The sequence below is a fragment of the Lepidochelys olivacea genome, assembly GCF_965140295.1.
Source record: "Lepidochelys olivacea isolate rLepOli2 genome assembly, chromosome: 6".
Taxonomy (NCBI): domain Eukaryota; kingdom Metazoa; phylum Chordata; order Testudines; family Cheloniidae; genus Lepidochelys; species Lepidochelys olivacea.
The window spans coordinates 123,941,615-123,967,841 of NC_140416.1; the positions used below are offsets into that span (position 1 = coordinate 123,941,615).

Sequence of the window (26,227 nt, forward strand, 5' to 3'; positions counted from 1 at the left end):
CCACACAGCACAGGAAAGCTGCTGAGAGCTATATGGGCAGAACTTACATTAATATTTACTTTCTTGTTAATATGTACCCTGTGGTGTCACATGCCTTTGATTTATTGAACAGTAAAGGGATGATGATTGCAGATGTTAACTGTATCTTTTTGTAGTGCTGTGATTTTGAAAGCCAAATTACACTGTATTCGTACTGAACTGTACACAGGGGGTTATTTATTTTGTTATCTCCCTCTAGGGTGGGGCTTATTCCAAGGGTGCCTGTACTTTCATGCAGAAAATTTGTACTGGAAATTCTGGAAGAATATTCCACCAGTACAGGACATGTTGGAAGCAATATCATAAAAAAAAAAAGCTCTTGTCCTCACTCTAGAACTCCCTGGGTGCTCATTTCAATTTACCAGAACACTTCAAACAGTGCCACAGTAACGTTTGCCCTTCATTGTAGCTTTTACAATCATTTCAAAAAGTCATTGTGCAAAACAAAGCCAGAACTTTTATTTTTTAACTTTGAATCATTGATATCAGCCATGCAGCACACTTCAAGAAATTTATTTTTATTTTATAGCTGGACATGGCGGATACAGCTAAACTTCTCACAGCTAGGTTAGTTTTAAAAGAAGTGTTAGACACAGGGAAGGACTGCAGGTGACCCTGTAAAAACATGCCTTTGTGAACTCCACATTCCCACCAAAGGCTGTATTTACCACCACAGGGTTTTTGGGGGAATACTTCCACAGTTTCGGTAACAGTAGTACAGTACCACAAACAGAGTGTATGTCCTAGACCATACCTGGTACAGCAGTATCCGACAGCCACAGAATTTCACAGGGCAGTTAAATTGTTTAAGTTACTTTAAAGACAAGAATAGCACTTTGTGCAGGAACTTCATACACCATGCTGAGTAGATGAGCATGTGGCTAGCACAAGTGTGCAAGCCTGGGAAGCAGACCTTAACAAGAAGACCCTACTGTGGCAGTGGAAAGGGACCTTTGTCTAAATGAGAACCAGGCTCCTACATGCTGATATTTAAGTGATGGCCCTCAGGTAAAACCCTACATCTGAACAAACTGCAAAAGTTGTTTTTTATAGCAGTGTTAGTTCACACCACCTTGTACAGTCTATTCTGAATCCATAACTTTGCTGAGTTTAAACAGGGTTAATCCAGTCTGTATGCACGTATGTCTATTGATTTCAATGGCAGATACACATGTCTATCTGCAGGCAAAACTGTGCGCTTTATGGGCAAGTCAAAGTTGCTGAGAGACTCAACTTGGGTATTTAGAGTTCTAACACAAATATCCATTTCTGTAACAGACTATAAAAAGTTAGCCTTAAAATGGTTGCAGTTTTCACTGATTACATGTAAGAATAAAAGACCAATTGTTTTGTGGCCTTGACATTCTCATTTTATTACTGATAAGTACTAATTGGCTCAGAGTATGAAATGAATGTGAACATTTAAAAAAAAAAAAGTGATTGCTGAAAAGTGACTGAAAATGCCTCCCCCAAGTGATTTTCAAATCAAACTCTCTCAGTGTAAGAGCTGTAGCTCACAAAAGCTTATGCTCAGATAAATTGGTTAGTCTCTAAGGTGCCACAAGTCCTCCTTTTCTTTTTGCGAATACAGACTAACACGGCTGCTACTCTGAAACCAATGTAAGAGTAAAAATGGTTGCTTTAACTGCCAGTCCTGCAAACTTATCTGAGAGAGATTCCAGGCTACCACCAGAAACAAAAATTATCAGTCATGACTGGGCAAACTCACGGAGCAGGAAGACTTGCACTTGTGTTCCAAATTCCACCCTCCGTTGCACCACGAACACTTCTGCCCTGTTTGAGGCTGAGCAATATCTAGCTTCCCCTCATGGAGCAGCATGAACTCTCTGCAGGCCCACAAGAATCAGAATCTTATCACTAAAGGGAGCAGATATGATTGAGAACACCCAGGTAACGGAGCCGTTGAGATAAAGCAGTGCCATCTTTGCAGTTACGTTTCAGACTTTCATTTCATTCCAAACTATGCTGTTTAGTATCTGGCGTCCCTCAGAATAGGAGTTGCTGATTGCACAGTCCTGCTGAAAACCGACATGATTCCCAGTTTTATCACTGAGCAACTGGGATTTTTAGCTCAGAGCTAGGGGCTGCTAGCATATGCATCTAAGAACACTAGAGACGGTGAGAACTCTCAGACAGAGTTTACTGGCCGGAAAAAGAAAAAAGGGCAAGGGGTCTTTATAAAGCTCTGTTGAATCAGGCAACCTCATCTGAAGCCCTCTCAGCTTTTCTCCCTCTCACATGCAAAAATAAATTCTATAGGTTCTTATACTGCAATCATTACCTGCCACTGCCCTGCTGTGTGACGCTGGGCAAGTCCACCCTGGCCTCAGCTTTCTCATCTCTAGCATGGGAAGAATGATGCTTGCTTTGTCAGGCACTGGAGATTTATGGACAAGAAAAGCTAAGTAGTTATTATAGGAACACCAGTGGGGTCCAATCTACCCAGGGAGCTGCTGAGATCGCCCCTTGAACAATTCCGCCCATTAGTAACAGCTTAGCTAAAACACACAAACTCTCCCTGCACAAAAACAAGAATGGTTAGCAAGAATTAGCAAGAATGGTTCTGCCTCCCTACACACACTCACCATCCCTTTCCTTTATCTGTCCAGTAAGAGCAGGAAAGAATGTGCTAATATTCCTTATTGGACAGATAAAGGGTGGCCTTATCCTTTAAAAATTTACCTAATTATTTCAACTTTCAAGAGGCCATTGAAAGAGTGAAAAGCTCAATCCCTGACCTTGACTTTAACCTTTGTACTCCTCAGATTACACTCCCTGTTGAGAGAAGCAGCTTCTGAGATGCTGTTAGAATCCACACCAAGCAATTTATGTTTGAAATCTACCTCTCCTTACTATTTCCAGCCTGGATAAGCCCCAGTCCTCCTCCCACCCTACCCTTCTGTATCCATAGTTAGTTGCAACTTACAGTGTTTCTGCATTTTAGACACTTGTAACCCATTTTTCCAGTAACAGCAATAAGCAGAAAATGTAACTCATCTTGGAAAAATTAAGGGTTCCAAACTGCTGTAAGTTAACCAGTTTATTGAACTATACTCAGATGTACAAGGATGTGCATTATTTTATTCCTAGTGTACTCTTCAGGTTTAAAAAAAAAAAACCCAAGCAGCCCTTGTGGCACCTTAGAGACTAACACATTTATTTGGGCAGAAGCTTCAGATGTTAAGGTATTCTGCATTTGAGCTGATGTCTTAGCACACCCCCAACATGTGCACCAGTGCTCAAGTAAAGCATGTCTTATTTTGGCTCATTGGTTAAGCGTATTTCTATAATACTAACACTTCCATAATAGCTATGAGATTTCATAGCAATATTCTTACAATGCCATTACGTGGCAAAATTCGTCACTATAAACTATTCCATTCTAAACCCCTATTCTTTCCCTTTGCTGTGTGATTTCTCTGCCAGGACATCTGTAGCCCCAATTGCACAAAATTCATCATAGCAAGAGTTCTAATACAGTTCTAAGGGGAGAGGTTTACAGGGAAAGACTTTCCCCAATACTAATTTAAAACTCATTTAAGATATAGGAAAACATCCAAATAGTTACCATTGCTTCCTAAGCTCACCACATACACACACAGAGCATGGTTGTTTATAGGAAATCTCATGTCAGTAGATTAGAGCTTAAGTCTCCTATTAATTGATTAGAACATTTTATTTTTTAAAAGCTTCAATAGCCTTTTGCAAGGCTGCAGAGAAAGAAAACTATATAGTTGTAAATCGAGAGCTCGGCTATGTCTACCCTATAGCCTATGTGAGCAAACTGTTTTCGCTCAGGGGTGTGAATATTCCACATCCCGCCCCCCAGCGACATAAATTCCACCGACATAGAATGTAGTGTGCACAGTGCTATGCTGGTGGGAGAACTTCTCCTGCCGACCTAGCTTACGCTGCTCGTGGAGATGGGGTTTTGTTATGCCAGCGGGAGAGCTCTCTCCTGTCGGCACAGAGAGTTTTCACCAGACGTGCTCCAGCTGCACCCACTGCAGCGCTGTACGTAGAGACATGCGCTAAGTCACATTAACAGAGATGCAGAATCCTTTTAAGCCCCTGAGAAATCTGAGCTGCAGACTTCCCTATTTCTCTGCCAACGGGAGTGAATCAGAAGTACCCTAAACGGATAGAGGAAAGAACTATTCCATTTTAAATCCCTCTTTTTTCCCTTTGGTTTTAGTTTGTGTGATTTCTCTGCCAAAACATCTGTAGCTTCAATTGCTTAGGATCTTCGGGAGGAAACCAAGTATGACGTTAATTATTTTTTTCATTAGTAGCCACGTACTCCCCACCCCACTGGAATCTTACAAATTCATATTCAGCAAAACTTTTGCTTGATGAATCACCCCTGCAACTATGTATTCTTTTCTTGCTCATGAGGCACTAGGTTTGCAACTTAGCATTTTAGAGGTCTCTTTTGTCTACTCAAAAGAATTGCCAACTTAGAAGGGAGCAAGAGAACAGAGCATGAGAATGATGGAAGTGGGGCTCTTGATACAGGAAGTTAAAATGAGCTCTCCCCTTTGGAAGGCAGTAATTGTATCACAATAAGAACATCTGCACCATCTACTAAAGTATTTCTCCTGCTCTGAAATGCAAAAGAAACAAGTCTTCATAAGAAAGAACATATTTAATTGATGACAGACCAAGTTCGGACTCAGCTGCTCTTCACATCAATATCAAGACTGGTATTTAACTTATTCCAGACACCTTCCATTACTGTATCTGTACATGCATACTTTGGATACGTAACCAAAACTGAAGAGACAAGATGACTTCACCGGTGAAAGGGGGTGGGGGGGAGGAAGTAGAAAAACTTCACAACAACAAGCTTAATAGTCAAGAGACCACCAATAGTTTTCCAGGAAAAACTGAAGTAAAGATAAATTTTGTTTGAGAAACCGTGAAATTAAACAAAATCAAGATAAGTGTACATATACCAGAAGAGTTAGGGACAAAAAAACAAAGGGATAATGTTACATTTGAGCAAGATCTCCACCCCCTCCCTTCTAAGTCTCTCCCCTTTAAATCTACAACACAAAATAATTCTCCCTGAAGAATGATCAAAAGGCAGGATTGATAGATGTGTCTTTTGCCAGAAGTCCAGACCTCACTTACTCACTCCCTTTATCTTCCATTAATACAAAGGAAAAGCTATTATTAGAATGCCAAACCTGGAACCAATGAGGGATGTACCATGCCCTTCTAAACAACCATTCGTTGCATTTGATACTTTATACTAATAAAGTTTACATCTTATTTGCTTCAACTATTGCAGCACAATGAGCAGATATGGCTTAGCTGTCAGGAGCCTCTTTTTCCTGCAGGAGTTAAAGCTAGCTCAGATTCCCTTATGTCATTCAGTTCTGTTTTTCTCTGTTTGTTGTCTTGGGCAAGACAACAAGCACATCTGCAGCCCTGTTGTCAATTTTTAAGTAACAGTATGAATTTCATTGCTCATAGGAAGTGCTGGGCTAGCAGCATTGAAGACTAAGGCCTTGTCTACACAGAGTTTTGTCAACGCAAGTTACACCGACAATTGAACACCGGTATAGTGACATGGTTTGTGCATGTTCACACAATGTTCCTTCTGTCAGCAGAGCAGGTCCACAATTGGTGCTTTAACATTGACAGAGAGCAGCACACTGTAGGTAGCCATCTGTCCCGCCTCTCAATTTTAGAATTTTCTTTTAAAGTCTCTCTCCACACCTTGCATTCTTGTTTTTCAGCCTCTGAGGATTGGAGCACCTCTCGAAACATGTCCTCCTTGATCACTTCCTTATATGGCGGAGACACTCCGCCGGTGTGTATGGGGTTCCCCTGAAGGCCACATCTGCAGAAGCACAAGAAACAAAGAGAAGCATGATGGTTAGTGCATACACAGCATCGAATCATTATAATAAAATGCACCCTTTTTAAAAATACAAATCATTTTCTCACTGTCCCTTGGCAAGCACACAGCTCGATGAACGCCCTAAACATGGTGAGTTCAGCCGGGAGGGGGTGGGGGGGGAGAGAGCGCTCAAGATGGGGCAAAGAGTCTTGGTGGGTTCTTGTTTTTTTTTAAAGGGGATCACTGCAGGCGATTAGGGACAATATTTTAAATTCTACCACCATTTTCCACAGGCGGGGACCATTGAAGCCGATATCTCACTCCTAAGGATAAGCAAGGAGGCACGGGTGCATCTCCTGTATGCGTGTGGATTCAGACCAGGTCCCTACGTGGCTCGCCTGTGTGCCAGATTGGTCGCTGCACAAGTGATTGCCAATTGGTGCAGGAAAGTTTCCTACAACTGGGGAAGGAACAAAGCAGCTCTGCCAAGGACCCTTCGGTAGAGGATTGGCTGGTACCTGCAGGAAAGTTTCCTAGAGCTCTCTCTGGAGGACTCCCATGAAATCTTGGTGTGCATTAACACACAGTTCCACTGCACTGCTTAGCTGCACAGGAGGACGTGAAGCACACGCAAACATAGCTAGTCTTGTACATTTCTATCCCTTCACCACTTCCAGAATATACAAAGCAAAGGACAGCTCTACCTCATAACTGAGCATCATCAACTCAAAAAGATCAATTACCACAGCTCTCCTCTCCTCCATCATGCACACCAGAGATGGGCTGCTAGGACTGGCTAGACCCCTCTGGAACGGAAAAGAGGTCCTGGCTCGCCATGCCACCAGACGACCCTGCTATGTGTGCCACATCGTCCTCCAACTCGACCTCCTCGTCCACAACTTTGTCCTCGGGGTTGAGTCCGCTCTCCGCCATCTCCAGCCCCACCAAAGTATCCACAGGGCTCTTGGCAGTGGGAGCAGGGTCGCCACCAAGGATGGCATCCAGCTCCTTATAGAAGCAGCAGGTCTTCGGCACAGCACCAGAGCGACAGTTTGACTCCCTTGCCTTCTGGTAGACCGGCCTCAGCTCCTTTATCCTCACATCGCCCTGCTGCATGTCCTGTTCGTAGCCCTTCTCCAACATGTCATGAGAAATCTGACCATAGGTATCAAAGTCCCTATGGCTGGAGCAGAGCTGGGTCTGTGCAGCCTCCTCTCCCCACACTGCCAGCAGATCCAACAACTCAGGGATGCTCTACACGGGAGAGCATTTACTGCGTGGAGCCGCCCTGGTCAGCTGGGAAGATGCGATGTGAATTGTCCATGCTGAGCAAACAGGAAGTGGCATTTTAAAAATTCGCGGGCCTTTAAATGGGGGGTGAGGGGAACTGATATCTATGTACCTGGGTGCAGGGCAGTGGCATTCAAACAGCAGTCAGGATGGGCATTGTGGGACACCTCCTGGAGGCCATTTACAGCAACATAACCAAGCGCAGGGTCTACACTGACACTTTGTCAATACAACTTTGCCGCAAAAATCTCTACACCTCTCATCAAGGTGGTTTTATTTTGTCGGCAAAGCAGGAGAGTTTTGTCGGCGGGAGGAGCATGGTGGTGTGTACACCTCCACTGTTTTGTCAATGAAAGCTGACTTTTGATGACAAAACTCTGTAATGTAGACAAGGCCTAAGTCAGACAAATAAGGTGTGGGAGCAGTTCCAGCTTCCCCCAGAGTGCTCCAACTGTACATGAGGAAGGATAGTAAAGTCTATGTTCACTCAGTCCCCAGTTCCTCAGACTACCCGACAGACACTTAGTGCTAACTGGGGCCTGTAATGTGGATGCTTGTGCACTAGAAACTGGACTGAGCTCGTTTCCTACACACCTCACTAAGCAGCTGTCTGATCACATCTGGCCGTTCGCGACCTGGCTGAATTTAAAGTGGTGCCTTCACATGAAGAGTTCTGAACCAATCACGGGAGCCACTTAGGCCTAATTTAGGTTTGTTAAATTACTCCACATTCCACCGTAGCGCTCCATCATCCTGGCTACTCTAAAATGTGTGCTGCCCACAGATGCCACCACTTCATTTCACTCCATCTTTCAGGTCATTATGTAATTTAATACCAGAGTTCCTCGTACTGAGGCAATTTGAGACAGCATACTAAACCCTGGACAATCTGAATTTGCAAGGGTGCCGAATTGTTTTGCACCTGCACTGCACATGACTTCACACAGGGAAAAACTGAGAACGAGCATCTGCTCAGTTCTCCGCATGAGGACCCTTGATAGGAGATATTACCTGGTTTAAAAAAAAAAAAATCAGCTTATTGAATGCCCCCTCCTGCCCCGCTTAGTTGGAGCATCCAATGCACCATCTTATTTACTTCATTTTTTTTCAAAATGAAAGTCACATTTAAGAAGACTATGCTGCACAGACACCTCAATTTAGATCCCAGGACTCCTTCATGAAGTGACTGATGTAAGGAAATATAGCTTGGGGGAATTTCTCTAAAACACTACTGATTACATTCACATACAGCCCATTGCATTATATAAAATTGTGGGGTTTGGTAGTTATAGAAGGGCAAGAAATGTTTTCTAAATAAATGACACACACACAGTACACTGGATGGGCCCCATTTCAGGTAGGCCTCAGATCTTTGCAGGCATAATTTTCCTTCTACAAATAGAGGTAGAACTTATAATTCCTTGTGATTAAAATTATGGTTTCCCCCAAATAGGGAACAGACACTCATCAGTATAACCAGCTCCACCCTAAGTAGCAAAAAATGGTGGATTCCAGTCAGGAGACCAAACACATTGTAAATGTTTTTAATGAGAAGCTTTTAAGGTGTTCATGTTTTAGTTACCCCACTACAAGAGGGACCCAGGCAGCCCAGCTGCTGTAAGGAGGGGACAGGGCGGAGGGGAAAAAAATCACACCTCTTTTCAGCCTACTATTCTTTGAAGCAGACAAATCCACTCAAAATGCTGCTGCTAAAATCATTGCCCTAGATCATGGCTCTGGCCATGCCAAATCCCTCAAACCCTGCATAGGCTTCCCCTCTACCACACAAACTCTCATTCAAGCTTTCAAAGCCCCCTGAGCTATTCCTCCTCCTGTCTCATAATGAAGTTGACGTCCATCTTCACTCCAGTTCGGTCAGCCTCTCCCAGCATATGTTCTCCCATGTGGTTGCTTGTGCTGTGTGGGGGGAGAAGTCAGTCAGAAGCCATACGCTTTATCCTCCTTCCATCTCACTGCAGAAAACTGCCACCTGATAACAAGTAGAGAGTTGATGAGCTGACTGATTGGCTACACTGGACAGACATCTACTCTGTGCTAAATAGTGCTTTTGTTACCTCACTCTCCCCATCTTTGCTTGTTTGTCTCCTTCACCTGCTAAAGGTCTTGTCTTTTAGACTGTAAACTGTCTAGTGCAGGGATTATCAATTACCCTGTTTGTATAGTGCCTAGAACAACGGGGTCCTGATCTAGTTGAAGACTTTAGTTGCTACCACAATATACATGTTTATTAAGTGGTGGATAAAAGAACTGGTGGGCATCACAAGAACTTCCAGAGATCTTTTTAAAATCCCTCACAAGGGGCTACTAAGCAGTCATGGAGGAAGACAAATTATAGATTAGAAATGTGTTGAGAGAAAACTGTATGAATAAACTCACTCTTCAGCATAAAGGATGATATAGGAGTGCCTTAAATCTCCATCGTGGAACGGGTGCTATTTCATAATGATCTAAAGAGGGGTGAACAAGAAACTGGTAAGCTTTGCAGATGGGGGGGGGGGGAGAGGAATCAAAAGAACTTCATCAAGAGCCACTCTGCTGTAGCTCACGAACGCTTATGCTCAAATAAATTTGTTAGTCTCTAAGGTGCCACAAGTACTCCTTTTCTTTTTGTGGATACAGACTAACACGGCTGCTACTCTGAAACTCCAATAAAGTGTAATTGAAGTAACCTGAGTTGCCGAATTGGCAGAGACTCTGAAACAATAGCTGAGATGTGAAGTTCCACATTTGTTTCAATAAGTAATAACTCAAATGTCACTGATATTAACAGATATTTAAAGTAATTTCACTGGTCAGAGCATGCAAGGAAGAAGAGAAAGCATAATCTACACTAGTGTTTCCCACCATGGAAGCGGGGACAGGGCACACACAGATGTATAAAGAAAGATTTGTAGGCCTCTGTTCACACATAGCAGGGTTCCATGAGGATTAAACTGGATTTAATTTCATGAAGGAGGGTTCAGCTTCCAAAGGTTTGGGAAAACAGACTTGCTAAACTGTTGCCTGTGACAAAAAGGACAGCAGTGACCAAAATGGGAAAGAAAAATGATATATTAAGAAAGGGACAGAGACTAATACCAACTTTGATTGTAAATTCTTTGGCCAGGTCTTTTCGTTGTTTGTACAGCACCTAACACAATGGAGCTGGAACCTCTAGATCCTACCACACAATACTAATATCTAGGACAATATTCTCTCACCTTGAATACCACAGTCAGTTTCTATAACCCTGTTTCAAAAAGGATATAAGCAAGAAATAGAAAAAGCCCGGAGGAGGACAGCAAAAGCGGCCAGAGACATGGCAAGACTTTTCTGTGAGGTAAGATTGAAAAGTTTAAGGCTGCTCAGTTTAAGGAGATATCTGAAAGGAATGTAGAATCATGGGAGTATTCTTACCTTAGGAGAGGATAAATTGGAGAGAAAGGAACACCTTTAAAAGGTAAACTTTCCAGGCTGATAAAGGGAATGGTTTACACAACACAGTTAACCAGAGGAACTCACTAGAGAGCAGGATTTGTTAAAGAATTAGGCATAATTACAACATAGAGTTACACTAGCTAAAGACAAACCCGTCATGCGTACTAGGACATAACCCAAATAATTACATTGGGCTAGAAAACGATTTCCCTTACAGCACTGGTTCTCAAACTGTGGGGTGTGCCCATGCCATGGTTATTAGGGGGCACCAGGACCTGACTGTGCTTAAGAATTTTTGTGTGTTTCTTCAAAATACTGTTGATAAAAGAAGAATTCCTCTCACTAAGTGTCTCCCTCCAGCTCCTGCCAGGCTGGAAGAACAAGGGAGAGGGAGGGATGAGGAGCAGCTTGCCTCTCATAGGTTGATACACAGGCACCTCGTTGGCAGGTAGTTTCTCCCTGCTCACACAGGCCCTTGCACATGCATGCTGGGGATTGTGTCCGGGCCAGAGAAGCTCGCAGCCTGTGAATCATCATGGGAGTGTCCCAAGGGCAGAGGTCCAGCCTGGCTGCCTATGTCCCGCCGCCCAGAGCATGTCCCAGCCAGGGGATGTTTGCAGGCTGGGGACAAACAGGACATCCAAGCCGGGATGGTCTCCCAGACTCCTGGCATCTACAGAAATTCTGTTTCTTAGAAAGAGGAGGGTGTGCATAGGATGTGAACCTCCAAAAGGGGGTGCAGCAAAAAAAAAAAAGGTTTGGGAATCTTCGCCCTATAGTTATTTTAGTGCCCAAAAGTGACCATTATGGGGGGCATCTTTGGTTGTTTAACCACACATTCGTCTGAAGCAACTTGTGCTGGGTTATTGAGATATGAACTTTGACTAGACAGACCATTGTTTGATCCAGTATTCTCACTTCATCACCTCTTCTGAAAGACGGAGGAAGCCAGTGACAAGCAGTCAGTACACCAACTGAATCTTTAATGAAGTGGGTTAGACCTCTGTCTTTCTGAGGGCTTTACCACCAGCTTTTTGTTTTTTAAAAAGGTTGTTGCCCATCTATTGTTTGTATTATGGTAGCACCTAGACGCTCCAGTCATGGAGCAAGTCTTCCTTGTGCTAGGTGCTGTACAAAAGAGAACAAAGACAGCCTCTGCCCCAAAGAGTTTACACTCTATAAGATAAAAGACAACAGGTGGGGAGGCACAAGGAAAGAAGGAGAAATATTTTGTCATCAAGGTGGCTGCCTTGGTGGGTAACTCAGCCTGAGGGTACGTCTGCATTTCGAGCTGGGGGTACGATACCCCGCTCAAGGCGGCACATCTGTGCCAGCTCTGAGGCAGGATGCTATAAACAGAGCATAGCTATGGCAGCGCAAGGGGCAGGCCGCCTTCAATACGTACCCATCTGAGATGCTGGGCATGTACTCAAGGTGGCTAACTCATCCTATATTGTCCTAGCTCAGACAGAGTGACTGCACGCATCTCTCCTTAAGCTGGGATTTACACACACAGCTCAAAACTTAGACATACCCCAAGGCCCAGAGGCTGCAAGACCATTAAATGCTAATCCTTGGACCAAGAGCAAAATGACACCTGTACAGTGGCCCCAAGACCATTTTGCATACAGTCCATTCCCACCAGCTCAGGAGAATAAGACCCCCAAAACCTGAGACTTAAAACCTTCACTTAAAAACCGTTAAATGTTCTCATTGATTCAAAACAGTGTAACAATTGAAAGATCATTCTATATATTAATCACTAAAAGGCATTAGAAAAATAGAATTCAGGTATGTGGCTGGTGGGTCTGCTCACCATATTTGGGGTCAGGAAGGATTTCGCCCACCAATTCAGATTGGCAGAGATCCTGGGGAGGAGGGGGTTACTTTCCTCTACGGCATGGGGCACAGATCATTTGCAGGTTTAAACTAAGTAAATGGTGAATTCTGTGTAACTTGAAGTCTTAAAATCATGGTTTGAGGACTTCAGTAACTCAACCAGAGGTATAATAGAACCTCAGAGTTATGAGCCCCAGAGTTACAAACTGATCAGTCAACCACATACCTCATTTGGAACCAGAAGTACACAATCAGGCAGTAGCAGAGAGGGAAAAAAGAGCAATTGCAGTACAGTGCTGTGTTAAACTACTACAAAAATAAAGGAAAAGCAGCATTTTTCTTCTGCATAGTAAAGTTTCAAAGCTGTATTAAGTCAATGTTCAGTTGTAAATTTTTAGAAGAACAACAAGACTGTTGTGTTCAGTTACGAACAACCTCCATTCCCAAGGTGGTCGTAACTCTGAGATTCTACTGTAATGGATCTGTTTCAGGGGTGGGTGGGTGAGGTTCTGTGGCCTTTATTGTGCAGGAGATCAGACTAAAGGATCAAGATGATCCTGTCTATCCTTAGAGTCTATGAATCACAAGTGTGGCCAAAACTGTAAATGGTTATATAATGCAAGTGTGTTACTAGTTTATAGAACGCTTTAATACTTAGCCCTTGAAGTGCTTAGATGCAGACAATATCCAATTCCATTTTTCCTTTGAGAAGGTTGACAGGACTTCAACAAGGAGCGGCAAACTTGCCCCTTTGCTGAGAGTGGGGGACTGAACTATCAAGTTCTGAAGAATTTAAGCTTTATTTTTTGTGGGCACAGCTAGATCAGTTGGGGTGTAAAACAAAAAAACCCCCCACATACGGTCACCCCCCCCCCAACATAGCAATGCCAGCAAATCCTCCAGTATAGATGCAGGAATCACAGCAGAAGAGCACAACACCAGCAAAGCATTTGTTGAGTCTATAGTCAGTTCTAATGTTGCTCAAAACTTCATTCTGCCGCTTGAGAAAGCGAAGAGGCCTGGCTCCGCTTCATTGCTGCTACTCAGTACCCTATGACCACTAAAATTGATTACAATGTATCAGGTTCCTTCTGCTGCGGCAGCTAAGCAAAGCAATGAACAGCAGTCAAGGCAGGTTCTAAAAGCTATTCAGGGGAGAAAACTATACAAAAAAAACCCAGAGCCTGAAAGAGTGGCAGACCAGCAGGCATCCTGCTGGCCCTCCCTATGAATCAGCTAGGAAAAGAGACCCACTCCAAACAGTCAGGAGGCTTGAGGATAAGCAGTAGGTGAATAGAAAACGGTCTCCTCTAGCAGAAGGTTGGTACAATGAGCCTCCGAGCAAGGTCCAAGCACAGAACCTTGGCAGGGATCCAAGCATCCCTCACCTTCATCCAGCAGCTTTTCTAACTGCCTTTGACAAGTTTGGTTAGTCCTCAGGCTAGCAGGTGACTTTTTGCAAGCGCTGGGTATTGCAAAGAAAACAAAATTCACAATACAGTTGACAAAGGCTGTCCCCAACTCTTTTTAATGAGGTAATTTTATTTGTATGATAAATACAGCGCTGAAAATAAGGCAGATAACTGTTTGTCCCTCCTAGCTAGATTAAAAAAAAAGTTGTTCCCAGTGTTTGGCAAACTCAGGATTGCTTTTTTATTCCCTATATCTGAACCTTCTACATCATCAGACTTTGTTTTGATGGGGGAGCTCAACCGGAACCAAGCCATTTAGTCTAATCTTGTGAGTTTGCAAGCAAACGCTTCCTCTTGGAGGGTATAATAGCATATGCTACTGGGCTCACATTGGATTCAATTACTGCTAAGACAACGGATTAAACCCATCCCTATATGATGGGGGAAAAAGCCTCCACAAGAGCTGAGGCAGTTCCAAACTAATCCAGCCCCTGTGGGGAAAAGGGCATTCATTATGACAGATGTTTAACTAACATTGTATGAACACATTTCAGTGCACCTAGTGGTAACTGAAAAGTTGAAACAGCCATAGAGTTAATGGCTTCATTTCTAGAATAATATTCCCAGTTTCCAAAAGAAATGTTAAAGGAAGTTCCTCAGGGTAAAACAGCAAAAATACGAATAGTATAAGGGCTGAGTAACCCCACATTCCTTATACTGTGAAGTGTAAGACCTACCTCTGAGGAACGCAGACCAACAAATGTTATTTTCAAGTTTAGAAGCTGTCAACACTAGAAACAGTGTCAATTACACCTTGCAGTGTTACCCAACAACACTGCAAACCAATATAATTTAAAACATTTATGAATATGAGTTCGAACCTATTATTTGCATCCTTATTGCATTCATGTAAACATGGTGTCTGGAATGTTTTTGCCTGTATTCTGAACATTAATAGTCACAGTGCCAAAGCTGGTTTTCCCTCTAATAGCTGGTAATACCAGGATAAGCATTCATACAGACTAATCTCAGCAGAAGCCCCTCTCCGCCCCCCCAAGGACATGTATGAACCTTCATTTAAACCCCTGTATAAATATCAAAACTTAGTACAATACATAAGTAGGATGTCATTACAGCTCAAAAACCCACCAGATTTTTAGATATCAAAAGACATAGGTCTTAATGGACAACAGCATAGAAATAATACTGTTCCCTTCGTATGGAAGAATTCCAGCTAAACATCCAGACTACAGCCTTTCTAGAAATGAGAAAGTAACACTACCTCTCTCTCTCACACACACACGCTTCCCAGTCTTGTTTTTACTAGAGAGGGCAACACAAGAGATATCCACCCTACCCTCAAGTTACCTTCATACCTTATGAACTCTGAAGTGTTACATACTCAACTAGCTAACCTGAATGTGAAACGCACCTCTATGGAATATGATTAATCATACAAGCATAATTGTCTGTGTCACAAGTAATATGGCACAACAGTCACATTTTCCAGATCTGCTTTTTCCCTTGTCATTGACAATACATGGGACGCTCCGTTGCTCCCGCTCTCCTTTGGAATTAAAGAAGAATTTGGGGGGTGGAATTAGATGTGCCTGCACAAAATTTTCACTCCTTTTGCTGTCATTTCCATTACCCATTTAACTGTAGAACTCATCTTTAGAACTAGAAATAATGCAGTGTGATTCAGTATTTGCTTTTTTTGTAAACCGAAATATTTCTATAGAAATATTTCCATTAACAATGCTTCTACCTACTATTTGAAGAAATGCCATCCTCTGAGTCTTGCCCAAGTACTGTGTCTACAACCAATTTTGGTTCAGTTAGTGCAGCTCTAGGGGTTACATTAATCCTGCCTTGAGTGCAGGGGACTGGACAAGAAGACCTCTCAAGGTCCCTTCCAGTCCTATGATTCTAGGAGTACAGAAGATAGAGGTACTTAAAAGGTGACCTGCAAAAGGGGGAAAAAAAATTGAATTTTTTTTTTGCACTTCACGATTACACAATAGACCTGAGACAAATTTAAAAATTGCTTTTTAAAAGTTAAGAAGTCAGGTTCTGTGTACGTTTGATCAGCATTTCTCAACCTTTTTGATACCAGGGACCAGCTTGCTGCTTTCCTAAATTGTGTCAGGGAGATCTCAGGGACCAGAGCCAGTCCACGGACCGGTCATTGAGACCACTGCCTTAGGCAATTCCATAAAGATCTAGAGCACTTACTGGATGACACTGGAAGTGAAACCTTATTGAAAAGAAAAGCGATTTTTATTCAGACTGTTTTAAAAGCTTTGTTATTTGTGTATTTAACTTGAGACAGAGAAACAGAAGGAAGCCTTTAAGATATTTCCCTTAAATAAAGATCTAAACTAACAAAAAAAGTGCCTACATGAGACCACTTTTGAGGTCTCTGAACACACCCCAAAGGACTTCCGGCTTTTTTGTTCAACAAAGCCTCCAAAAAGGCAGCTGGGAACCCCATTTAGGAGCATGGCATTGTAGATTTGATTACATGCTCTGAGGAGGAGATAGTTAGTTCCATAAATGGGCAAGGAAGAATGGTACCAATAGTTTCGATGCTACCAGTGAAGTGAAACAATTTTTCTATAAGAATATCTACAAATTAAATTTGGAGGCAATAACCCAACAGCATAGGGAAAGGCATCCAGTTCTTATTTCTCTCCCCCCCCCCCCCCGGCTCTCCCTAGAAGTTATAGTACTATAAACATATGCAAGCTCATTATCCCTTATTTTCCATTCCATTTTTTACAAAAGTAGGTACCATTACAGCTGTCTCAAACTTTTATGGAACTAACTTCCTCCCCAGACCACAGGCATCAAATCCACCATGCCGCGCTCTTGCGCTGGAATTGCATTTATTGACCAGCATCACCTCACGTGGACAGACACTAAGTATCAAGTATCAGAGGGGTAGCCGTGTTAGTCTAGATCTGTAAAAGCAGCAGAGTGTCCTGTGGCACCTTATAGACTAACAGACGTATTGGAGCATAAGCTTTCATGGGTGAATACCCACTTCGTCGGATGTGTAGCATGTCGGATGATACATGTCGTAGCTGTTGGTAAAAGTTGACATTGTAAGGGTGACTATTTGTGGGTTAGATCTCTATAACTGTGTGTGTTCATCTTTAGCTTCTTTTCTTCATTAGAATACCATTCTTGAATTACTATTTTTTGTGCATGCATCCGATGAAGTGAGTATTCACCCACGAAAGCTTATGCTCCAATACGTCTGTTAGTCTATAAGGTGCCACAGGACTCTTTGCCACTAAGTATTAAGAGTAGGATTACTTGAAAATACAAGATAGACCCATTCGGCTCACCTATTTTATCTCTTCAAAAATGCCGCTCCCAAAAATTATCCTGCTTTTTATGATACTTCAAATGGTCCTTCTGACATTTGATGTTTGTTTAAATAATTTGCTTCACTCCTAAGTACTGAAGGACAACCTACGCAGTATAGAATCCTAGGGTTTGTTTTTTTTTTGTTTTTTTTTTTAAAGAGTTAAAGGTCAACATGAGACTTAAGTGCTAAAGTATCAGAATAGTAATTCTTCCCCCACCCCTCACTGGATTAAATGCTAGTACTCTGTACAAATAGTGCTTTGGAGTTTACACTTACCTAGGGCTAGTGGAAGTTTTCCCACAAAGTACCAAATATCTTCTGGGTAATTTAAGATTTTTATTTTAGCCATTAAGGTTGCAAACATTACAAACCCAAACCAAGATTATACCAATGCAATGTTGTTCCTAACAGTTCTGGTGCCTCTGCTGCTGCTGAGACCTTCCACAAACTACAAAGTGAAAGCTGACCAATCTTGTCAGTTTTGACTACTTTTTCCACCCCACAATTCTGCTGGAAACAGTGAAACTGCCAGTCAGGTCAATTTGTCAGATATGTAATTAATATAATTTTCATTTGACCAGCCCTGACAGTATTACCGTTTATATAACATGTAAATAGAAAGTCAATTGACTGGCAGTGTGCTATTTAAATAAAGAACAGTACATTTTTTAAATGAATGGAAATGTGGCTTTAATTTGAGGGGCACTGCATGCCTCTGGGGAACAGGTTTTTTTGTTTTTGTTTGCACGGTTAGTCTTCATTCAGGCTAGTAGGTGGCAGGCAAATTCTTCCAAACCTTATCCATAAATACCTATTTTCTCCAGTGACTGGAAAAGAGATTGGTGAAGGCTTTTCTGATTCATAAAGAATAATAATTCAAGAATGGTATTTTAATTAAGAAATGAAGCTCAAGCTGAACACACACACAGTTACAGAGATCTAACCCACAAATGGTCACCCTTATAATGTCAACTTTTACCAACAACTATGACATGTTACCAGATTTACAAGTTTATTTTTCTGAGGTTGTGTCTACGCACACTTGCTCCGGTTTAACTAAATCAGTTTTAAAAGCCACATCCCTAGCTAAGGTGGCTCAAGTTTATGTATAGACAAGACACAAGCTAGATCAGCGTTTCTCGAATGTGGCCACGAAGGGCTTTTCTTGTGGCCACATCCTCCTGGGCTGTGATGGGGGACACAGGGCGGGAAAGAAGCAATGGCCCCTCTCCCAGGGCCACTAGTGGGGGTTTGGCCCTGCCCCCACTCCGAAGACACAAATGCTGGAGGTGCAAGCAGCTGGTGAATGCCCCACTTTCCCAGAGGGCAGGTGGGTAGTCTGGTCATGGAGCTTTGGGCTCCATCCACATGATAGTAGGCTCTGGTCCCAGGCTCACCACCCACACCATCATCGCTGGGCCCCATGGCCTCCTTGCCCTCCTCCCCATCCAGGGCCTAATTTGTCCCAGGGCTTGCTGGGGCTGAGTATGTGTGGTGTGAAAAGTGATATTAACAAACATACAAATATCACGTTTTACAGCAGCAGACTTACTAGCCAGCAAGTTTAAAAAAAAAAAGAGCAACCAAAAAAGCAAAAGAAGCCATAAAAATGCAAGAACATGCAAAACACCTTGTGTTTCTATTCTGTTTATGTCCAGTAAAGAATACAGACCACTGTACGTTATTTTTATTACTGAGTCTGAAAAAACCCTACATAAATAAATTACAATGATTTGGACATGTATATATACATATTTGTTTTTCCTAAAGTTAATTAAGTAGTTTAGGAAAAATTGTCAGTGCAACCACCAGCAAGAGTTGATGGCCGCACTCTGAGGCCACCAAAAAATTTGTTGTGAGAACCCCTGAGCTAGGTTCTGAAGGGTAATTTTTTTTTTTTTTTTTAAATATTGCAGCCACTGTACTAGAACCAACACCACCTGGATACACCTAAGCACTTGAAAATTGATTTTTAGGATTAGGTTAAGGCAGTGGGACAATATTAATGATTCCCAAGTCACCTGTATACGCCTGATCTTTCGGCATAAGTGACGAAAGGTGACCAGAAAGTGTTGCCTTTTTCCTTGATGTCTCATATCCACTTCAAAGGCCAGTATCTCTTCTATCCCTTCTCAATGTCAACTCAACCATCTTCAAGCATGTCAAAACTGCCACTCTACATTGAGATTTCAAAATCTGGTTAGCTTTTCCTGTTACATCACATTTCTACCCTCCACTCTGAAAAATTACTTTAGCAGCTTCAATTTGTGTACTGTTCTAGCCTTATCCCTACTCCCCTTCCAAATTCCTTAACTGCCTTATTGCTGAACTAGCTGCTTCATTCTCAACCTCGGAGCTCCACACAACTTCACTCCTTTACATCTCTACCTGTAACTCCTTACATGCCTCTGTAGTCTCTAACAGCTCTCGACTTCTTATTACAATTTTTCCATTCTACCCCTTAATCCAAAAAAGCACCTTCCCTTCCCTCTACTCCTTCAAAGCCATTTTCTTCATGAAACTTTCCAGGACTGATCACCTCATCATCAGCACCTCTGTGCTTTCTGGCAGGTAAATTGTTCTGTGCATTATATTTGTCCAAGTTACAATGTAAGTTCCTTAGGGCAGAGATCTTGTACTGAAGTATTTTACAAAGCATAACATATTAAACATTAAGTTTACTGAAATAAAAAAGCCTGTAATTGGAAGTGGAAATATTTTTAAAAGAAACTTGTCTCCTCTTTCCAACTTTTCAATTGTAATTATGTGACTTAAAGAGTCCTCTAAAGAGAAACTAATAGCATTACAATCTTTCAAACCCAGGTTAAACAGAACCTAGGCCTCTATGTAAGCAGAAGGCACTACTCCAGTGTATTATATAGATCCTTTCTGGTTTTACCATATTCAAATATAAGTAAAATACCAGGAGAGCTGCACTGTATAATTGCTTTATTTTCTGCTCATTAGTTCTTTACCAACACTACAACCATATTGAGAACACAAAATTCCTGTTTACTGAGGTCAGGGAGATGAAAATCTACAGACTCATTCACTTACCAGACAAGAATAATGCCATTCAAAAAATGTACTCCAGTTTACTTCGTAAATTCGTAAGAACACAGAAGTTGATGCACTTATAATTCAGTTGTAAGAATTCTGATAAAAAAAAAGATTGCCACTTTAACCTGCAGGCTACAATTACTTGCATTGTTCCCCCTCCCCCCTTTTTCCTTCATAAAGACATTTTGAAAATGAAGCCTTTATATTTCGTTCAGTAGCAAAGGTCATTTATTTTTGAATTATCTGCCACACAAGTTTCAGTAACTTTAGAGTCTTTCCCCCCCAGAATAAAACATTTAAAAATTCAAGAGTATAATTAAATTTATCATTTTACCTACACAACAGAATATCTAAAGTAACAAAAATTACCAAAGAAATACAAAATTGTGAATTCAATTTAATGTAAAAACCTAGTGAAATTTAAACCTGCCCCAAACAGTGTTTGAAGAGAAAGAATACAGTAAACACTTTAGACTGAAAGTGAAAATCCAATTTTTCATTTTGATTGAGATATGTTTAAGAAAGTTTGAAAACTATTAATAGAGCTTCAAGTCTTCCAGTTTAGGCATTTACCTTGTGCTTGGCTTTTTTTATATTTTTTCCAGAAGAAAACAATTGTACCCTGGTGTTTGTTTATACACCTTTACACTACCACACTATTTGACCAATTACATTAACTGAAATGAATTTATTGAATTTATAAAAACTAGAAAATGGAGCAACAATTCAAGAAGGACTTAAAAAGACTTCCAAAATGAAGACTTCTAGTTTCCCCTTCAGAATTATGATTTAAAGTAATTCAACTTGCCTTGCTTTTCTAACTAACTTTTTCCTTTTATAAAATTGTTTCTGAATCATTGCTATATTTTCTAGTATCATCCAGAATCCTATCACTGCCATTGCAACCCACATTTAGAGTGTCCCTTTCTTGGAACCATATTCTAAACAAAGCATTTTTCTTCAAGGGGTCCTAAGCATTAAATTTTTAGGAAATGAACTTCAACATTTTTATCTCCCCATAGATCTTTGGTAAGAGCTCCATAATACACTGTACTTAACATACAGAGTCAACACTGCGGAAATGTAGTGTAATGCCCCAATCTAATGTAAAACTTACAACCTCAAAAAAAACTTTTTTTCTCTTCTTCTAGTTTTGTAGAGTTACATTCCTAGAATTCCCCAGTTGAGTTTAACTCCTTGAGGAAATCTGAAGTTAATCCTTAAGGCTGAATAAAACCCAGCTGCTTTACATTTTTTGCACCCAGTATTAATACTTGATTGAAACGATACACTGATTTGAACTCTCAATCTGGGTGGGTTTGGTTTGTTTTTGCCATAACTTCCCAGTCAGAGACATCTGAAAACGGTGTAATGGCAAGTGAGCTGCTTGCCCTTTAAAAACTATATGTGGAAGTTTACATTCATAGTCATATGCTCACTCTACACCCCACCCTCATTACTAATTACTCAATGGATTTAAATTCAGACATTCAACACAGTTCCTTTCATAAAGAATTATAGTAATGTTACTGAAACAGAGGGACAAAAATGTTTAGAATGACTTTCATGGGTTAAATTGTGGTCTTGCAAAAACTAAATCGTGATATAAACGACTTCTTCAAATGCCAGTTACTCAAAAGTTAAAATGATTAATTTCTGTTAAAGTTTAGAACTGAGCTTGTGTATTCAAATAATTATGATATGGAAACAAATCCATATGGGGGGGGGGTTGCAGCTGATAAAGATGCATGCTTTTCAGAAAACATGAGATTTTCAAACTTTGGAAGAGGAAATGTCTCCAGAAGTCTCAAGATTAACAAATGCATCTTTCCTATATTGTAAGAGAGGCAAGACACGACTTGATTTTTGCCTAATGGTAAATTATTTAAAGTAAAAGGAACAGTAATGCTTACACGTTACTGCTATGCTTTCTGGAAAGATGATATCTCGCACTGTGAGGAGACTGACACAACTAGTTAAGACTGCAGCTAAACATCATTAACTTTGCAATGCAAGACATAGGAACTGTGAGTAGAGTATAACTTGGAACTATTACATCATTCACATTTTATTATATGGTTGCTATGCAATATGGGGAACTTATTTGCATCCCTACTCATGCATGATGTATGGTTCAGAACTTCACAGCTGACATTTCAATGCAGTTCTTACATTACCTCTGATATGTACTTTGAACATATTACAATGGTATTCTCACTATCTGCCACTGTAGGCAAGGTTTTATTTACCATGTTAGTCTTAGATATGAAAAGACAGATTTAAAGTTACTATTTAGTTACAGATTAAGGACTTCTTTTTTAAAAAAAGTCCTCAATATAAAAAGACAGACTGCAGTTTGATTTTAAGCAATAATTTTCAGTTTACTGATGAAACAGACCTATCAACATATTCTGCATGAATGCAAAAAGAAGCAATCTACAGCAAGTGATAAAGAAAAAAAAATTTCAAAAAAGTAGAACCGGAAAGCATACATTGAAAATGGTTACCCCTCCCCGCCCTGCAAAAAAAACAAACAAAAAAAAAACCATTATAAGGGCTAATCAAGAGAGGAAAAAAATTACTTAGCAAATCTACAGTGTGTCTTTCCCCGTTTGCTGGAAGTCTGCCATAGCATCTATGCTTGTGTTCGTGTCACATTTGGAAATTACAGCATCCTAACGCCAAGCAAGAAGAGTTAAACAGGAATCCAGTCAGCGTGTAGAAGGAAACGGTGGTAACTGGAGAAGAAGTGATCATAACCCTATGGATGCTTGGTTTTTACTTTTTCGGTAGAGAATCATTCTTCTAGGAAACCAGGCAGGCTATTTTTTTTTTAATTATCTGCAGACTAAGTAGTTATTGTTATCATTAGGATTTATAATTGGACGTTAACCATGTCAGCCCTTCGTAGAGTCCATCCCCTGTGGTAGCACAGGAGGGCTGCACGTACCAATTCCTATCCCTGATCCGGGTAAGGCCCAGTTTCTCCTGGATTTCATGGGGTTTCATAGCATCGGGCAGGTCCTGCTTGTTGGCGAAGATGAGGATGATGGCGTCCCGCATCTCCCGGTCGTTGATGATGCGGTGCAGCTCCTGGCGGGCCTCGTCGATGCGATCGCGGTCGGCGCAGTCCACCACGAAGATTAACCCCTGCGTGCCCGTGTAGTAGTGCCGCCACAGGGGGCGGATCTTGTCCTGGCCCCCGACATCCCACACGTTGAACTTGACGTTTTTGTAAGTCACCGTCTCCACGTTGAAGCCCACGGTGGGGATGGTGGTGACGGACTGGCCCAGCTTCAGTTTGTACAGGATGGTGGTTTTACCGGCCGCGTCCAGCCCCAGCATCAGGATCCGCATCTCCTTGTTGCCGAAGATCTTGGACAGCACCTTGCCCATCTCGGCGGCATCCACGGGGCCCCCTCGGGGCAGAGCGGAGCCCGGCGGCCGCTGGCACACGTGCTGCGAGCGGGAGGCCGCGGCGTCCGGGCCCAGGGCAGCCGGGGCGAGGCGCTCGGCCTGGGAGACACGAGACCCAGCGCCGCACCGGGCGGGAGGCGGGTTCCCCGGGGGAGGCCTGCGGGCCTATCCCGCCCCAGCGGCCGGGGCGAGCCGATCCCCCGCCAAGCCCGGCAGAGCGGCCGCCAGCCCGCCGTGAGGAGACCCGCGGGAAGCGTCAGCTGCGGACCCTCCGCCCGCCCGGGTGCAGGCCCAGCCCCCTGCCCTTCGCCGCCGGGCCCAGGGCGGCCCCGCGCCCGGCTCCTTCCTTCGCGCCGGGCGGCGGCTCCTCAGCTCATGGAGGGCGGCGGCTCCTGCCTGCGGAGGGGGCGGAGAGAGACGGTGACTGCCCGGCGCCGGCTGCCGCGAGCGGACCCGGCCGCCCCGTACCTGCGGTGCTCCCCGCCTCGCGCGGCCAGCCCAGCCGCCGCCGCCGGAAAAGCTGCCGCGCGAACCCACCTTCACTTCCCCTCGGCCGGCAGCGCGCCTGCGCACAGCCCCGCCGGCCCAAACCCCGCCCCTTGGGCGGTACGAACCAACCACGCATGTGCACAACCGGACCCATCCGCCTGGGCAGGAAGGGCCTCACAGAGAGTCTCCCCCCCCACGGTCAACTGCGCATGTGCAAAGCCAAGCCCGTGTCTAAGGAAATCTACCTCCCCGACCACCATTCCGCTATCACGCATGCGCTTGGCGACCCCACAAAGTGCTTCGACTTTTGAACAAATGCGCTTTTCTCCGGCCTCAGAGATGCGCATGCGCTCACCCGCCAAGAGACCCACCTCTGACTGTTGTTGCGCAGGCGCCGTCAGAGCGCAACCGGACGAGCAGGGAGCGGCCTCTGAAGAATCCCGCCTAATTTGCCCGGGACAAGATTTGCGCATGCGCTAACGTGTCAGCACTGGAGCCTTACTTCCGCCTCGCCACGGGCGCGCATGCCCAATAACATTCCCCCACCCAACACGAGGGGGATGATCTCTGTGAAAATCCCCGGGCAGGAGCTGCGCATGCGGGTGGCCAAGGGGCGTGTCTTGTATCAGGGGAGGCGCCCGGGCGGTCACACGTCGGCACAGGCACGCGCGTAGAACGCCGCGGCTCCCTCTTAAAGGGCCAGGCAGTGGGCGTGTCTGCGGGGCGGGCGCTGTTCCCCAGGGTGCCGGCAGGGGGCGCCCGAGCGGCGTCTGGCCCCATCCAGGGGGCGCACTGTGCGGCTCGGGGTGTCCCCCCCCCACACACACACACCATGGGGACCTGCAGGGAGAAGAACTGGAGGGGCATGGCATTGGCTGAAGGGCTTCGCAAATCACACTTATGACTGTTTGTTACCGAACGGTAAATAAGTCACCAGGACCAGGTGGTGTTCGCCCAAGGACTACTTAACTGTCGTCCGCAGCCTATCATTTAAATCAGCTTCTGCACCAAATGACTGGAGTGTAACTAATGTGACGCCAATTTTTAAAAAGGGCTCCAGAGTGACCCTGGCAATGACAGGCCGGTAAGCCTGACTTCAGTACCGGGCAAACTGGTTGAAACTATAGTAAAGAACAAAATTGTTAGGCGTGTAGATGAACATAATTTGTTAGGGAAGAGTCAACAAGGTTTTTGTAAAGGGAAATCCTGCCTCACCAATCTACTAGTATTCTTTGAGGGGGTCAACAAGGATGTGGACAAGGGGGATCCAGTTGATATAGTGCATTTACATTTTCAGGAAGCCTTTGAGAAGGTCCCTCACCAAAGGCTATTAAGCAAACTAAGCAGTTATGGGATAAGAGGGAAAGTTCTCTCATGGATCAGTAACTGGTTAAAAGATAGGAAACAAAGGGTAGGAATAAATGGTCAGTTTTCGGAACGGAGAGAGATAAATAGTGGTGTCCCCCCGGGGTCTGTAGTGGGCCCAGTCCTATTCAACACATTCATAAATTATCTGGAAAAGGGGGTAAACAGTGAGGTGGCAAAATTTGCAGATGATACAAAACTACTCAAGATAGTTAAGCCCAAGGCAGACTGCGAAGAGCTACAAAAGAATCTCTCAAAACTGGGTGACAGGGCAACAAAATGGCAGATGAAATTCAATGTTGATAAATGCAAAGTGATGCACATTGGAAAACATAATCCCAACTATACGTATAAAACGATGGGGTCTAAATTAGCTGTTACCACTCATGAAAGGGATCTTACACTCATTGTGGGTAAGTCTCTGAAAACATCCCCTCTATGTGCAGCAGCAGTCAAAAAAGCGAACAGAATGTTGGGAATCATTAAAGGGATAGATAAGGGATAGCTAATAAGACAGATAATATCGTTCATATCATATATAAATCCATGGTATGCCCACATCTTGAATACTGCTTGCGGATGTGGTCGCCCAATCTTAAAAAATATATATTGGACTTGGAAAAGATTCAGGAA

The 26,227-nt window shown here is 43.2% G+C and overlaps 1 protein-coding gene across 2 annotated transcripts; it reads right to left on the bottom strand.

Annotated features, from left to right (window-relative positions):
- Window positions 1–1,400: 1,400 nt before the first annotated feature.
- On the bottom strand, window positions 1,401–24,800 carry ARF6 (ARF GTPase 6). 2 transcript variants are annotated; one of them, XR_014712233.1, is made up of 2 exons: window positions 24,601–24,800; window positions 1,401–5,908 (listed from the first exon to the last, which is right to left on the bottom strand). XR_014712233.1 is itself a non-coding variant. In XM_084632646.1 (2 exons), exon 2 carries the CDS (start codon window positions 23,717–23,719, stop codon window positions 23,192–23,194), a length of 528 nt encoding a protein of 175 aa, XP_084488772.1. In that variant the 5' UTR covers window positions 23,720–24,136; window positions 24,601–24,689; the 3' UTR covers window positions 18,936–23,191. The 2 variants fall into 2 exon arrangements, 1 of the variants encoding a protein (XP_084488772.1); XM_084632646.1 differs by lacking the exon at window positions 1,401–5,908 and adding an exon at window positions 18,936–24,136 and having other exon boundaries at window positions 24,601–24,689.
- Between the last annotated feature and the right edge of the window lie 1,427 nt (window positions 24,801–26,227).